Raw genomic sequence first — 17264 nt, 5'->3', positions numbered from 1 at the left:
TGCTGGAACAGTGCACTGGAGTTACAGGGTTGTAATAAAGATCAAAGTTAATCTAGAATCATTCAAACCATGACACCAGGAACTTAACCTTGGAGCTGACTACAGCATCTCCACACAAATTCATTGGCCATCTCTACAAAAATAACAACAAATAAGTTTAATTTCTGTATTCTTCAAGGCATAACATTTCTACAGTAAAACCCGTATCAATGTATAGGTATCAAAAGCACAAAAATAAGTAAGTAAACAAATAAAAAGTATTACCTGTTTGATAGTAGGATTCCGCCACAGTGGGTTGTGGCTGGGCAGCTGCTGCCGCTACAGCTGCCGTAGCTGTGGGCTGCTGATAGTATTGTTTACTGTCGTAAGCTACAGCCGGGGCTGAGGATCGAACGTAGGAATAGGAATCCTGCAAAAGTTAAAAGAAAACTGGTTAGACTCAGCAGAAAGAGTTAATATTTACTGTCAGGTGCAGACAGAGATTGCCTTCTGTAATATATATTTAGTCTGACAGGTCAGGATTCTCCAGATCGCTCCGTAATTTAAAGTACATTTCCACTGTTAGGTCTTTGAAAAGGAGAAAATGTCAGATGTTTCCACAGCTTTTTTTGGGCTGCTGTTTTTTTAATGCACATCTGGACACCAGAACATGAAGTTACAGGCATTTTAAGAATGCCCCGTCGGGGAAAAATATATAACTTGAAGTAAATCCAAGCAGGGATAGAGAGGAAGTGAATGGAAAGTATTAGAAACCGCCTTAAAATAAAATTTGAAAATTATTAGTCCAATGTATAGACATCTGAAAAAAATGTATGCACTTAATCTTGCCACCTTTAAGCATTGTTTATTGAGCATGAACTGTACTTAAACAGTAATTTATTAATACCAAATACTATGAACCACATGAGTAAAAGATTTGAAAATGTATACAATATTAAAGAATGGTGATATTTAACCTGAAAATTGTCTATCACTAATAAAAATATGTAACAAAAGTAAAAAAGGGCCTGCAGCAAAAGACTGGACACCCTGTTTATCAGTATGCCTCCACTTAGAGTGGTTTCTTGTAGAAACAATCCTCTTAAATCAGGTTTGCTTCCAGAAATTGCAGGTAATTAACAGAAACTATTTTAGCGTCTACCTGTGAAAAGTTGTGTGCCACTGGCTGCAACAACACCAAAGCATGACTGATCCACCCACATGCTTAATAGTTGGAGGAGTATTCTTTTTAAAATGTTCCTCTGCAGCTGTAATAATTTTATTTCTGATTTCCCCCCCCCATTTTCTCCAAATTTGGCTATCCAATTGTTACACCCCTTTTTGTGCGTCTATCGCCAGTGGCACCTGTGACCCTAGGAGGATGCAGACGAGCACATGCCTCCTCCAACACGTGTGAAGTCAGTCACCCCTTTTTTCAAGCTGCTGCTGATGAATCATTGCCTGAGCAGCGAGCGCGCTCGGAGGAACGTTCTGATAAATCCGCTCAGACGCATCTTTTCTCCACTTTACCTGGTAGTTCTGGGATGTGACCGGAGGAGGAGGTGGGGGCACTTCCGGCTGGCGATGGGTGTACCCGTAGTCAGTAGCTGCGTGGGTAGGCTGGTACCCTCCATAAGCGGCAGCAGTGGCCGCCACGGCAACTGGTGCAGGTCTGGCTACGGCAACTGTGGCGGCTGTGGGGGCGTATGCTGCGGCCACGGTGTGAGCTGCCACTGGTGCCTGATGCACAGTATAGCTGGCCACTGTAGTGGGGTGGGTATAGGCTACCCCAGCGGCCGGCTGCTGACTGCAATACAGAAGGATGAAAATATTAAGTCAATAGTAAAATCTCCAGCTTTATACTGCTATCACAGATCAAAAAGTATCAGTGCACAATATACCAATAAACTGTATTTTAGATCTAATACTAATTTACCGTTTATGTAGAAACCACTCTGCCATCTGCCCCTTGATTGATTTATTTTTTTTGCAGACCTTTCGGACTGTATGATTACTGGACAAATAAATATGGTCTTTCTACTGTTTCTAAACACACTATTCTCTTTGTGCAAGAGATTGTAAAATATGTTTTCCTCCTGCAGTGTACCTGCTGTATTTTGCAGCATGTTTCCTGTATTTGTGGTACTTTGTCTTGACTGAAATTAGATACAGCAATAACTCAAAATAATGGTATGAGCAGATATGATCAAGGTGTTTAAACATTTATAACACATCCATGCTTGTATCTAATCTAAGTGAGATGAAGCACCGATTAAGCACATAACATAAGTCATTAATACTGTATTAGAAGTGAGCAATGAGCATTTTTGACTGATGAAAACGTAATTACCAATTTTATATTCTGATAACTGATCTGATCAACCACACGAAAGAGCATAAGTCAGCATGTTTTCACTGGATGTAGTGTAGTGCAAAAAAAAAAAAAAGATCTTGAAAATGTCTAAGTATCCTGATAACAATTTGCGTTATCATCCACCACCAATTTTCTATTTATGTGTTTGGTTGTTTACAATGGCACACAAAAAAATTAAATCTACAGATTGATGAATTAAAAATGAAACAAGCAACTGTATGCTTGTGTGATTTTAAAAAGGCTAGAGGGAAAAAACAGAATGAATAATTAGCGCTTGACTTATTCTAAAATGTGCAGTGAATCAGAACAGCAATGGGGTTACCAAGAGCAGTACAACATTATTCTTATTCATAAGGATTATATTAATACCAAAAAAGGTCTTAAACACCAGATTTTGTAGCTTTGTCACAGTCAGTAATAATGATTTGACAATGTTCAAACCTCTCCACTTTTCTCACAATTAAGCTGGATGTTTAAGGCTTAAAAACACAACGGTTCTAGACGAATGGTTGGCATGTCATGCATGTGCTAATAGGTTGGGACAATCTAGAAAAAGTGTCCTCTTCAGTCACTCTGGTTAATTTTCCCTCTGACAATAACAAGTTTGTTTGCAATTAATCTATTCCCTGTCCTGTATTTTACTGGAGCTGAAACACTCCTGAAATCTGCAGTTTTAAGGGTGGGGCTAAACTCTGCTGTAACAAACAATTGTTCACAATGTCAGAGATACTGTTTTCAAAACAATATGATTTGATAGATGGGTAAAAAACAAACAAACAAAAAAAACAGGGTCAGCAGAATATTGTGAAATTTCTCATTTCTAAAAATGAGTAGTTTTGCTGCCTTGCATTCTGTTATTTACATGATGATTTGAAACTTGAATGCTTCTCCTGTTTGTGTTAATTAGTTTTAAAAGTCATAGATCAGTAGTCAATTCATACGCATTTAGGCACAAACACACAGTTTATTAATTAAATACAATGTTATCAGACTGGTAAGGAGTATTGGCCAACATGCAAAGTTTTTATATCGGTATCATATGAGTTGGTGCGGCACAGTGGATAACACCCCCGCTACCACATCATGCGGGAGATTGGGGATCAATTCCCTGTCTGGATGACTATACTGTGAAACACCAATAGAAGTCCTTTGGCAAGATTCTTAACACTACTTTGGCCCACCTCTGAAACAAGAACAGCAGTTGCTTTGGATAATAGAGTCAGCTAAATGTAAACACATCAGTAAAACTGAAAATGACAGATCAACTTATCCCTATAAATGAGGAGACTGGACACATACATTTTTGATATATACAGCTTTGAAAATAAAATAGGAGACCACTTGAGTTTCTAAAATCAGTTTCTCCAATTTTGCCATGTATTGGAATATGTTTAAGTAAAATATTTCTCCCAAATTCCAAATAAAACATGGTTATTAACAGCATTTATTTGCAGAAAATAAAACACGGCTGAAAACAAAAACAGTTTTCAGAACTCAAATAATGCAAAGAAAAAAGTTCATATTCATAAAGTTTAAGAGCTCAAATCAATATTTGGTGGAATAACTCTGATTTTAATCACAGTTTTCATGCATCTTTGCATGTTCTCCACCAGTCTTACATACTGCTTTTGGATAGCTTTATGCCACTCCTGGTGCAGAAATTTAAGCAGTTCAGGTTGGTTTGATGGCTTGTGGTCATCTATCTTCCTCTTGATTATATTCCAGAGGTTTTCAATTTGATAAAAAAAAAACTTTTTTTTTCCTCCAGAGCTGTATATATAAATAAAAATGACAAAGAGCCAATCGTCTACTTGGATATGGCACTGGCATAACAGCAGGTTAATTAAATAATTGTCAAGGAATCTAACCCAAAGAATTTACTACTGACAAAATAAGACCGTGAATAATGAAATTGTGCAGGACAGAGCAGGACATTAACAGCTGAATTGCTTGACATTCAGGGAGTCCTTGACAAAAGCCCATTAAGACCCTGCCATTCCAAACGGTGAGCCACTGAAAGAGACGATTGATTTATAGAGCTGGTCAGCTGTGACTACAGCAGCCTCCTGATCGATAACTAGCCCTTTTTAATGTATGAACAGCCCAACATCTGCTCTTGTTGGCCAGCTTAGCTAACTACAGTATTTACACACAGCTGCTCGGTTAGCCTGCTAGCCGCTGCTCGGTGCAGACCCGACCGAAGGAGGCGAGCTGAGCGCGGCGCTGAACTCAGGCCTAGTCCGCACAGACTAACGCGGTTCTACATCGTGAAGCTGCATTCTACCCCTCACACGCGGTTAATATGAGAGTCATGTGGTTAGTTAAGGTTATTTAGCCCAGCTAGGTTAGCTAGTAAGCTGGCGGTTTGTACACAGGGCCTGTAAAAAGGCTCATGTTTCAGTAAACAAGAAAACAGCTCTCTGCCTGATCCAAAACACAACACAGCCTGCCATCAACGCCCTGAGGGTCCTACATACTACTACAGTAAACAAAAATAACCAACAAGCAGGTTTAGCCAAAACAACACCAGCAATACCAGCAAGTCCTAACCTTAAACTGCAGATCTCTGCAATACAGCTCTTGTTTAACATATTTGATAACATCTACAGATTTATCAAGTGACTTACATGTTACCACGGACTTAAATTAAATTTGCTCTTATCTAGTCTACAATATAATGCTTTTATATTATAATCTCCAGTTTTTTTATAGACACCCATCGTTACTTTTTGGTCATCTTAACAGTTTTCTTCAACCGCTTGAGGCTAAATGCAATAATATAAAATTGGGCATAAAACTTGATTATTTGTTGCATTTGGTGAAGTATAGAAAAAATGGGTTTACATTTACTTTCCCAATTTTATTATTTTTTATCTTTTTTTTCCCATGCCCTTCACAGTGTGAATTTCAGGGAAAACAAAAAATGGTTACTTAAATCTTAGACTAGAGAACATTTGAGTAATTGAGTCACTGAGTAACTTCTGTTTTACTATTCCACAGGAAAATTTGATTTTAATATGATGTTCAGTAAAGAGCCAACTTTAGAATTCTATTTATTATATTTTTACATTATATTTACCTAAATATTGTTCTTATATTTTCTATTAAAATTACAATGATGCTTTTCAGTAATGTTTATCAAACATGGAAGTTAATGTAATGCTTGTATAGAAATCCTCAAGATTTAGTGATTAATTACATTTACATTACAGGTAGATAGGTTAACTTGGTAATTTATAACTTATCATAAATCATCATGTTTTGATAGATCTGACATACTGATATACTAGTAAAAATAAATAAACCAAAAGCTGAAACCTGACATGAAGTGTTTAGAGATTTGTACACCTGTTTCAGTGTTTACTAGTAACGTTAAATATTGAGTTAACGAGGATAGCCTAGCTAACTAAGCTAGAATTTGTAGCTACTGATATTGTTATTTAGGCAAAACAGCTGTTTGTCATACTGTATCCAACCTATTAGTCAAAATCTATGACAAAAGAATCCATAATAATGTTTTTAACTGCAAAAATACGCAGCGTTCGCTAGCTAAATATTGAGTAGAGATAGTTTACCCAGGTTCGGAAAGTAAAAATCCATCTCAGGGTTTTGTCCCAAGTGCCTGGGCGGCTCTGCTGCAGCTCAGCTCAGTTGGTACAAAACCCTGAGATGGATTTTACTCTCCGGACCTGGGTTAACCACCTCTAATATTGAGCTACTAACGCTAGCCGTGTTGTGCTAAGCTACGGGTCCGCAAAGCGCCCCCTCCCCCACCGCTGAACAATGGCAGCCGGGGTATCGTAAACCGCAGCGCTCGCTGCCGCTGCAGCCCCGCTCACAGCGCAGCGCTCCAGTAAAAAGGAAAAGGAATAAATGAGGAAAATCTGCAGCAGCGCAGAGCTCTTACCTGTACTGCGCAGCAGCACCGTGGGTAAATCCAAAGTAGTTGCCGGTAGCCATTTTGGCATCTTCACCTAGCCGGCTGGGCACTGCGGAGAGACAGGGTGACCGAGGTGAGCCAGGCTAGCGGAGCTACAGCTATATATACACAGTGTTAGCTTAGCTCGCTAACTGGCTATAAGCTAGCTAACCAGCATTCATTACCCAGGAGCTTAGCTCAGCCAGCTAACCCAGCTAGTAACATCCCCGCAGATAACCCGCTAAACCCTCCAGCAGCCGCCCGCCCGCAGCGCTACCCAGCCCCGGGTTAAACCCCTGCCCCCGCCCGGGCGGGCGGCCTGCGTTGCGGTAAACACCTCGTTTATATGGTTTATTATATTAAAATACTCACCATAGGTGAAGGAGACCACTGGACATATGGGAATCATTGGGTTCCTCTTCTCTGACGAACTCTGACTCATAACCAGCCGTATTTATATCTGAACATCGCAACAGGAAGTGGTCCCGGATGCGCGTGCGCAACGCAGTGCAGGCACGCTGGGAGATGTAGTTCTCAATGGCATAAGCCATCAACGCTGTAGGGATACGTTCGCAATGCTTCACTCGTTAACTCATTCATTATTCTCTATTAAGCATTTGTTACATAGTCAACTGACTAGGGAACGAGCAAAAAGCAAAACATCTTTATTTGTGCTGGTCTGAGGACCCCTGATAATGTACATGAATTTACATGATAAACCACTGATTGTTCGGATGAACAATTTCAGGTAAATATATCATATAGCAGATGAACACAGTGATATTTAAGAAGTGACATAATGTTTGCAGGATTAACAAAATGGTGCATTAATTCTTTAAACTAAATTAGGCAGGTGTATACATTTGTCATTTTATTAATTTGAATACATTTAGCACAGTTATTGGAACACAGAATGTGTTTGGTGAGCTAATTGACTATTGACCTACACACACAGGTGAATCCAATTATGAGAAAGGGTTTAGGAGGCAATTGTAAAAGTTTTAGAGGAAGGATACAAAACCTTCTCTCATAGATTTCAGCTGCCAGTTTCTACTGTGAGGAACATAGTAAGCAGTGGCGTGCACAGACATTTAGAGGGGGGAAGTGCTCAGGGGGGAAAAAGGACACTTTTTAGCGCATGTGGAACACTTCTTTATAAAATAAATTACACGCACATGTTGAATGAAATTTAACTTTTATTTGTAATATTCTCTAAACGTGAGTTTTCAATGGAAAATGTCACACCACCAACTGATAAAATACGTATACAATATTAACTATGAGACATTTTACTGCACAACAAAATGATTTCACGTTGGGCTTAGAGGGCAAACGGTAGGATTTTACTTGATGTGTATGTTACCTGGCTGGTGGGACACGGGGAGAAGATGTAGGTAGGTAGGTAGGTAGGTCGGTCGGTAGGTAGATAGATAGATAGATAGGTATACACACATATAGATAGATAGATAGGTAGATAGATAGATAAATAGATCTATCTATCTACCTATCTATATGTGTGTATACCTATCTATCTATCTAGGTTTAGAGTGATGTTCCTATAATGATGCTTCTGCGATATAGCACTTTGACATCTACATATATACATATCTATATATATGTATGTATGTATCTATATATCTATGTATGTATGTATCTATATATCTATCTATCTATATATGTATCTATATATAATATATATAGTATATATATATAATCTATATAACTATCTATCTATCTGTCTATCTATCTATCTTTCTATCTATTTATATATCTATTAATATATATTTTTATATATCTCTATATCTATGTATACATATATTTATATATACATATATATTTATCTATCTATCTATCTATACATGTATCTATCTATCTACCTATCTATCTATCTATATATATATATATATATATATATATATATATATATATATATATATATAATCTATATAACTATCTATCTATCTAATCTATCTATCTATCTATCTATCTATCTCTATATATCTATCTATACATCTATTTATATATCTATCTATTAATATATATTTTTATATATCTATATATCTATCTATACATCTATTTATATATACATATATATTTATCTATCTATCTATCTATCTATCTATACATGTATCTATATATATATATATTTATCTATCTATCTATCTATCTATACATGTATCTATATATATATATATTTATCTATCTATCTATCTATCTATCTATCTATCTATCTATCTATCTATATATATATATATATAATCTATATAACTATCTGTCTCTATCTATCTATCTATCTATCTATCTATCTATCTATCTATCTATCTATCTATCTATCTATCTATCTATCTATCTCTATCTATATATCTATCTATACCTCTATTTATATACAGGAAGAAGGTTGAGCAGAAGTTACAAGTTAACAACATGAAGGAGGTCTGGGACGGTATGAGGACAATCACAGGGTGCAAGCCAAAGAGTGATAGTGCAACAGCTGGTGGTGTGGAGAGAGCGAACAAACTCAATCTCTTCTATAACCGGTTTGATTGCCCTGTTTCATCCTCTCCTGCTTCTGTCTGTCCTGCTATCTCAGCAACCTCAGCCTCTGCCCCACTGGACACCACCCTACCTCTTCTGAGTGCTACACCGGTCTCCCTCCCACAGACTGTCAGCACATCCAGTCTGCCACCCCCCACCTCCACCCTCCACCTCTCTGCAGACCAGGTCACAGGGGCGCTGAGGAGACTCCGCTCAAGGAAAGCAGCTGGACCTGACGAGGTGAGCCCAAGACTTCTCAAGGCTTGCGCCTTTGAACTTGGATTACCCCTGTCGAACATCTTCAACATGAGCCTGCAGTTGGGGAGGGTTCCAACGCTGTGGAAAACCTCATGCCTGTTCCCTGTTCCCAAGAAACCTCGCCCCAGTGAGCTCAATGACTTCAGGCCAGTAGCTTTGACCTCCCACATTATGAAGACCATGGAACGACTGCTTCTCCCACTCCTCAGACCCCAGGTACAGCATGCACTGGACCCTCTCCAGTTTGCATATCGCAAGAAGATTGGTGTTGAGGATGCCATCATCTACCTCCTTCACCGAACCTACTCTCATCTGGACAAGGGCAGTAGTGCTGTGAGAATCATGTTTTTTTATTTCTCCAGTGCTTTTAACACCATCCAGCCTCCACTTCTCAGAGACAAGCTGGTGAAGATGCATGTGGATCCTCACCTGGTGTCCTGGATCACAGACTACCTCACCTGCAGGCCACAGTATGTGAGGCTCACTGACGGCACATCAGAGACTGTGGTCAGTAGCACTGGATCACCACAGGGGACTGTGCTCTCCCCCTTCCTCTTCACTCTCTACACATCAGACTTCCAGTACAACTCTGAGATGTGCCATCTGCAGAAATTCTCGGATGACACTGCCATCGTTGGGTGTGTGAAGGGTGGTCAGGAGGAGGAGTACAGGAGAAAGGTGGATGACTTTGTTGCTTGGTGCCGACTGAACCAACTGCAGTTAAACATATCCAAGACCAAGGAGATGGTGGTTGACTTTCGTAGGTCTGGACTACCCTTGCAGCCAGTCTCCATCGAGGGGGTTGATGTGGAGACAGTGAAGACCTACAAGTACCTTGGTCTGCAGCTGGACAACAAACTGGACTGGTCAACAAACACAGACACCCTGTACAGGAAGGGACAGAGCCGGCTCTATTTCTTGAGGAGACTGCGGTCCTTTAACATCTGTAAGAAGCTTCTGCAGATGTTCTACCAATCAATCGTGGCCAGCATTCTCTTCTACGCTGTGGTGTGCTGGGGAGGCAACATGAAGAGGAGAGATGCATCACGGCTGGACAAGCTGGTCAGGAGGGCCGGGGCAGTGGTTGGAATGGAGCTGGACTCTCTGGTTACAATAGCTGAGAGAAGGACTTTGGATAAACTGCTTTCTATCATGAACAATGATAGTCACCCACTTCACACCACCATCATGAAGCAGAGGAGTGTGTTCAGTGGCAGACTGCTGTCACAGAGCTGCACAACAGACAGACTCAGAAAATCCTTCATTCCGAGAGCCATCAGACTCTTTAAATCCTCTCATCGGGGACGGGATGCTGCTACTGACTGAGTTTAACTCAGTCACACCACATGGACTTTATTACTCCACCACTTAATTATTTACATTAACACTTCCCCAACCTCACTTACGTTCAAGTACACTTTACTCATGATTGGGTATTCACATATTCACAATCTCCTTTTAGAACTATATTTGTTACAGTTGCATATTTATATTATATTTCTATGTCACATCAGCCACTTTCATAATCAATGTCATTGCACACTGCACTTTGCTCTGTTAATTATTTAATGAACATCAGCAACAACTGCACTGCTCTGTTTACAGATATGTATCTTACCTTGTATAGTACGTTTTTGTATAGCCTTATATATATATATATTTTTTTTCTTTTCTTCTTCTTTTTCTCTATTCTTCTGTTTTAATTTATGTTTGAATTTGTTTCTTATTGTATTGTGTTGTTGCTGCTGGATGCCTAAATTTCCTTCAGGATAAATAAAGTATCTATCTATCTATCTATCTATCTATCTATCTATCTATCTATCTATCTATCTATCTATCTATCTATCTATCTATCTATCTATCTATATATCTATCTATCTATCTATCTATCTGTCTGTCTATCTATATATCTTTCTATCTATCTATATATCTATACATGTATCTATATATCTATTTATATATCTATCTATCTGTATCTCTATTTATATATCTATCTATATATCTATCTTTCTATATATATCTATACATGTATCTATATATCTATTTATATATACATATATTTATCTATTTATATACATATATATCTATCTATATCTATCTATACATATATATCTATCTATCTATATGTATCTATCTATATATCTATCTATCTTTCTATCTATCTATATCTATATATGTATTTATATATGTATTTATATATCTATCTATATATTTATATCTATCTATATATCTATCTATCTATCTATCTATCTATCTATCTATCTATCTATCTATAATCTATATACCTATATATCTATCTATATATCTATTTATATATACATATATTTATCTATTTATATACATATATATCTATCTATATCTATCTATACATATATATCTATCTATCTATATGTATCTATCTATATATCTATCTATCTTTCTATCTATCTATATCTATATATGTATTAATATATCTATCTATATAGATATCTATCTATCTATCTATCTATCTATCTATCTATCTATCTATCTATCTATCTATCTATCTATATGTGTATTTGTATACCTATTGTGGGGGAAAATCAACATTTATTCCATGTATTCCTGATTTACTTCATGTATTCATAATCAATTATACTGATTATTACTGTTAATCATTCAATATTCATCCTGTTAATCATTCAATCAGTATGTTATCATTGATTTTATGTGAACTGTGTATTCTCTGCTCCTGGGACATACAGGCTCAGATTTGAGGCCTAAAGAGATGAAAATTGAGTTCTGCCTGGAGACTAGCGGGTCATAGCAAATGGAGTTTTCTGATTTATGAATTATTCTCTCCTCAAGGAATGAAAATCAGGTTTGCCTGGAAACTGTCTTGTCAGAGTAAAAAAGAGTTTTCTGATTTGTGAATTATTCTCTCCTAAAAAAGCTTATCTTCTGTTGTACGTGCAGTTTTCTGTTCCTCTTTTTATATCTGGTAGGGACCTGTTCCAAACAGATCACGTGGACATTACCTCATGTATGAACGAGGACTGTATAAAAATGCCCAGTCGACACAGAAAGGGGCTTTTTCCGATCTTTCCTGACTTTTTTCATTTTCATTCATTGCTTTGCTTTTCCTTTTGCAACTTCAAAATAAAAACCTTCTCTTTTTGGCATCCCGGCTCGTTGACTGTCTTTGTCGATTTCCACGACAAAACTGGCGTCCCTGGGTGGGCTGCTCGTGCACCGGAACCTCTAGACTCCAGAAGAAAGCGGAGGACGCTCTTGGGTTAAAAAAAGAAACCCAACCTTAGAACCTCAACTGTTTTTTAGAGGAAAAGGCGTTTTCTCTGGGGGTCGAGGGGTGTCCGGGGCCGCTGCAGCCGCACCACGTGTGAGTATATTTTTATATCTTTCTTCGTCTGGTTTGAGCCCCCTGGCACACAGTCTGAGTTGATGTGAAGAGGTTAGAGGCAAAAGGAGGAACCTGTAATTTTTTTTTGGTGCTGTGTGTTTGCCTCAATCCAAGATTTGGGGCATAGCCCAGAAAAAACTGGTTCCTGGGGCCGGATAACCCGCCTTTGTATGACGATATTTAAAGGTTAAAGATTTTTTCCCCTGGTTTTTTGTGAGAAAACGGAGGGCACAGTCTGACGGGGCTGTGAGCACATAGGCACAGCGATAGAGTCGCGAACCTGCTGGTAAAGAAAAATGGATCGATCCCTCATCTGTGTGTTGAGATCGGGGGGTTTCGGGCCAGAGGGGAAACTTTGTTAAAGTACATTTTTCTAAGGGGAAATGAACGGGGATGCCGAAAGACAAGTGTCTTATAAATTTTTTTGCTATCTAAATTTTTTTTTGGCTTTGCTCCGCACCGCTTCCGTTCTTTTCTCACTTCTAAATTTTTCTGTCTGGTTTTTATCCTCTCGTCTTTTCCTGTTTAGAGTGAGTGAAACAGAAGTGTGTGCGACAGTGCGACTGACAGAGAGGAAAAAGAAAAGGGTGTACGAGTGTCTGTTAAAGGGATTAAAAGTGTACCTGTGAGTGTGAAAGTGTGCGGGTCCAGTTTTCCTGAGAGAGAAACAGAAAATGTGTATCTTGTGTTGGCGGAGAGAAAGAATGTGTGTGTGGCAGTGAGTGAGAAAGTGTATGGCAGCGAATTAAAGAGTGTGTGTACGAAGTCGTGAGTGACAACGAAATAGGAAATGGATGAGTCCCACTGCAGGGGAGGAGTCCAAGGTGAAGTAGGTGGAGTTGGTCCAGAATATTGGTTTTAGACTGAGAGGTTGGTTATTTGTGAATTAACGCTTGTGAGATATCATAGAAAATAGAACATAAGTTCAGTAGGGAAATAGAATAATACACAGAGGCGAACAGAAAAGGAAAAGGCTTTTGTGTGGGTAGATATGTATGTATGTATATATATATATATATATATATATATATAAGAAAATATAAGGATATAAAAAACCTAAATATACAAGGTAAAGATCTATCTGTAAACGGAGCAGTGCAGTAGATGTTACTAATGGTCATAAATAATTAAATAATTAACAGAGTAAAGTGCAATGACATCTATTATGACAGTGACAAATGTGAAATAGAAATATAATATAATATACATATGCATACGCTATAAGACAGTTCTAAAATAAAAATGTGAAAATGTGAATACCTAATCATGAGTACAGTGTACTTTAATGTAAGCAAGGTTGGGAAAAATGTTAATATAAATAATTAAGTTGTTGAATAATGTCGGAGAGGTATGTGACTGGATAGAATTTATAGAATTTAATAAAGGGATTATGGGGTTGGTTAGCAAAACAAATTAAAAATAAAAGTAACTGGAAATTCCAAAATATACTATGCCATGCAGTACTGCTGTGTAAGATGTCCTCAGAGCAGGACGAATAAACATGGTTTCTTGTTTGATTGTTAAATAAATAAGTTTAATAAATAGAAAATGCTACATAGTGAATAGTGAATGAATTAATGAGTGAGCCATTCCAAACACAGCTTTTATCAGGTGATTTAGTCAATTATCTTACTATTCGTTTCTCATTCAGACTGATCTCAGTTCAGTCCTAGCTGAATGAGACTTATATAAGACGGATGTAATATCTAATTTCTCTATGTTACATTTTGATCCTCATAAGAGGGATAGTTGATTTCAGAAACCAATGAGAAAAAACCTTATTTATTTGAAAATGAAACTACAAGCTTTAGTGAATTGGGTCTTTCTCATTTTAAATAAGGGGAAATAAAATGTGTTTGAAAATGCAGCTCTCTGTTTTGCTTTACAGTATTAAATTAGACTAGAAAGAGATCTGGAAAACGGCATAGATTTAGTTTTCATGCTTATACAATGCCACCTATAAAACAAATGCATAATTTTCTGGCTGTAGCATGAACAAAATCAGCTAAGCAATATAAAATTGTTTCATCTGCATAATGGTAAAGTTTGCAATCTGAAGAAGCAGAGCCAGTAATATAATTTATATATATATATATTAAATAAAACTGGACCAAACTTTAACCTTGTGGTACATCTGTGAGATACAGATGCCAAATCTGAATAATTATTCATTGACATGCACTCTTTTGGGTCTATTCCAGAGCAGTGTTATCAAAGCAAATAATTTAAGCTAAATTCAGTGGGAGAGAAAGGGTGATACTGATGGTAATAAGGAAAATCTGTATACAATAATAACAAATAATAAACTATGGGTACTCGGTGCCTTGCACAGGCTTTTCACGGCGAACACCAGAGTGTGAGTTTGTGACAGTGTGACATACCTGGGTTTGTGCTCCCTGCAGAAACACTACAGCACTGAATGTTGATGAAACAGTGCTGCTACGCTGTGTGTGGTTCAGTGGGCTAGGCTGGTTAGCCAAAGACGGGTAAGATCCCAACATATTACACAGGGACAACCTAAGACAGGCACAGTCTCGATCTGACCACCACATGCATTTTAACCGAAAACGGAGAAAACATCGTGGAAGGGAAGCGCAGCCCAGGGGGGAGTGAGTGGATGAATGACGTGATGGGGTGTGTGTTCAGTGGAGGCCTGGGCAGGGTAGACCAGCCCAATGGACAGTAAAGAGGGTGAAGCAATTTTGTGTTAAGTTCTCTGAAACAGAAATTCTGTTTCAGAAAAAGGGGGAGAGGTAAATAGATGATCATTATTGCCACCATTATTTGCCCAATAATTATTTTATAGATATAGAGCATTTTTTTTTAAACTTTCAGCTTGTTTTATCTTTTAAAGTTTGGTTTTAAAACAACCTCTATGCAGATGAGCAATTACTCTCAGCAATATTGTAACAGTCTTAACTTTAAGACACACCCAATCCTAATTTAAAAAGAAGAAATAAGAAACTTAGAAATCACAAAATTGAACTTTCACTATTCAACATGTGAGCCACTTTTGGAGCAAGGGAAACAGTAAGTGAGATTTGATAAATTGTTTAAGGAAATATATGTATTGTTGATAATTGTGAAAAGCAATCTGCTTGGCATTGTATATGCATAAATACATATTGAAAATATTGAAAAGTAAATGTAAAGCATTGTTCGGATTTACTTGCTATAATAACGTGGACAAAGCAAAGCATAACATCTGTGTTTATTAATATTGATAATATTATTGTTTGTAATGGAACGATTGATACAGAGAAAAATAATCACTTTCCACTTATCCCAATTCTTAAAGTACTAAATAAAATCAACTAAATCTAGAAATCAAGGCTTTATAAAAATCTTGGGAACTGAATAAAGTCAGAATCATGATTTCTTAATAAATAGAACACCGCAGAAAATTAAAGTGGCAGGTAAAATAATATAGCCACAAGCGGTGATTCTAAAGTCCAAGCAAAAGTAACCCAAGAAAGCCCAGTACATCAACATGGAACCATTCCTGAGACAAAAGCCACATTATGTGTAGTTTGTGCAGAGTTTAAAACTTTGGGCCCTGATATTCTATCAATCAGTGTGGAGATGAATGGGAGAATAGAGCAGCTGATCATTAAAACTTTGCATGGAGCAATGATAATAAACATGATTCAGATATATTTCCATATGTTTGTTCCTTATTTATTATCTATGTAGTACTATCAATACAATATAAGAGGATATGCAGGAAGCATTCAGTGGTAGGTTTAACAGCAGGTGCGTTTAAAGCAGCAGCTTTGGGCTGTGAAGCAGTAAAATATGGTCTGTACAATGATGGTGCAGAATTGAGGTGTGTGATCTTTAGCTTGGTTAGTGTTTGTGAGAGTGGAAGTAGAAGTGTTTGAGTTTGTTTATGTGTACTTGTATGGGTGAAGTTGTGTGCGTTTGTGTGTGTGCATGAGACATAGTGTGTGTGTCTAGTGGTAAACTAGGTGGTGAAAATTGGAAGTGTTTGTAAAAGCTATTTTGGCTATAAGAGATTAGTTATAGCCATGGGGAAGCAGTTACACTAAAAGGGAAAGGGATGTGAACAAAAGTAAGGAAAAAAACAGTAATTAATGGTGTTGATAATTAAATGTTGCAATTTAAAATTGAAAAATGACTAAATGTTAGGGATTTAAAGCACTTTTGACAGTAAAGATCATGATTGAGTATAACTGAAAATAAGGACAACTGAAGAAGGTAAGAAAACAAAATTGGGCTGAAATCTGTGCACAGACAAAATTTAAATATGAAATAATTAACTTCCAAGGGGAAATTAGAGATCAAGTTAAGTGTGATAAATGTATTTTAACCATGTATTTTAACTTGCAGGAAGGAGACACGGAGGACCCCTTAACAGACTTCCAAAATGAATAGAGAACCTTAAAAATGATTATAACGAATACAAAAGTCTTGTTTCAGATCTGTTTACACAGGGGGAGAAGGAGAACGCGGTGCAAAGGTGGACCAGTCCAGACACAGAGTGAGGGCTACTCCGCCATTGCGCACGAAAGGGGAACGAGCATGGCTGGATTGAGCTTTTCCAGGTGACTGAGAGAACAACGTACGCAGATCAACTGATAGGCGAGGGTTCTACAGCTGTACAACAACAGAGATCGCTCACAGAGCAAGCGGGAGGAGACGAGAGAGCAGCAGCTAAAAAGTCTGACCCTCAGCAGGCCGCAGCAGGAAGGAGGGGCAGCTGAAATTGCCCACAGCAGCAGACAGCACACAGCAGTGTGTGACGAGGAGAGGAATTGAGGAAGTAACTGATTGAGCAACGTTTCGTTTGCGTCAAAGTA

The 17264-nt window shown here is 37.8% G+C and overlaps 1 protein-coding gene across 4 annotated transcripts in view; it reads right to left on the bottom strand.

Annotated features, from left to right (window-relative positions):
* The window catches only part of zfr (zinc finger RNA binding protein), a 28516-nt gene extending 21746 nt beyond the window's left edge, over window positions 1–6770 (bottom strand). Inside the window, exons 1-4 of one of the 4 annotated variants that reach the window (XM_049470623.1) lie at window positions 6645–6770; window positions 6261–6342; window positions 1510–1786; window positions 265–409 (exon numbers count right to left, since the gene is read on the bottom strand). In XM_049470623.1, the coding sequence (XP_049326580.1) occupies window positions 265–409; window positions 1510–1786; window positions 6261–6342; window positions 6645–6714 (574 nt within the window). In that variant the 5' untranslated portion in view covers window positions 6715–6770. The remainder of the gene's footprint in view (window positions 1–264; window positions 410–1509; window positions 1787–6260; window positions 6343–6644) is intronic. The other 3 variants (XM_049470622.1, XM_049470620.1, XM_049470621.1) reach the window with 3 other exon arrangements.
* Between the last annotated feature and the right edge of the window lie 10494 nt (window positions 6771–17264).

This window comes from Astyanax mexicanus, chromosome 22 (assembly GCF_023375975.1).
Source record: "Astyanax mexicanus isolate ESR-SI-001 chromosome 22, AstMex3_surface, whole genome shotgun sequence".
NCBI classification, from domain to species: domain Eukaryota; kingdom Metazoa; phylum Chordata; class Actinopteri; order Characiformes; family Acestrorhamphidae; genus Astyanax; species Astyanax mexicanus.
This window is presented reverse-complemented; position numbering and strand designations above follow the sequence as displayed.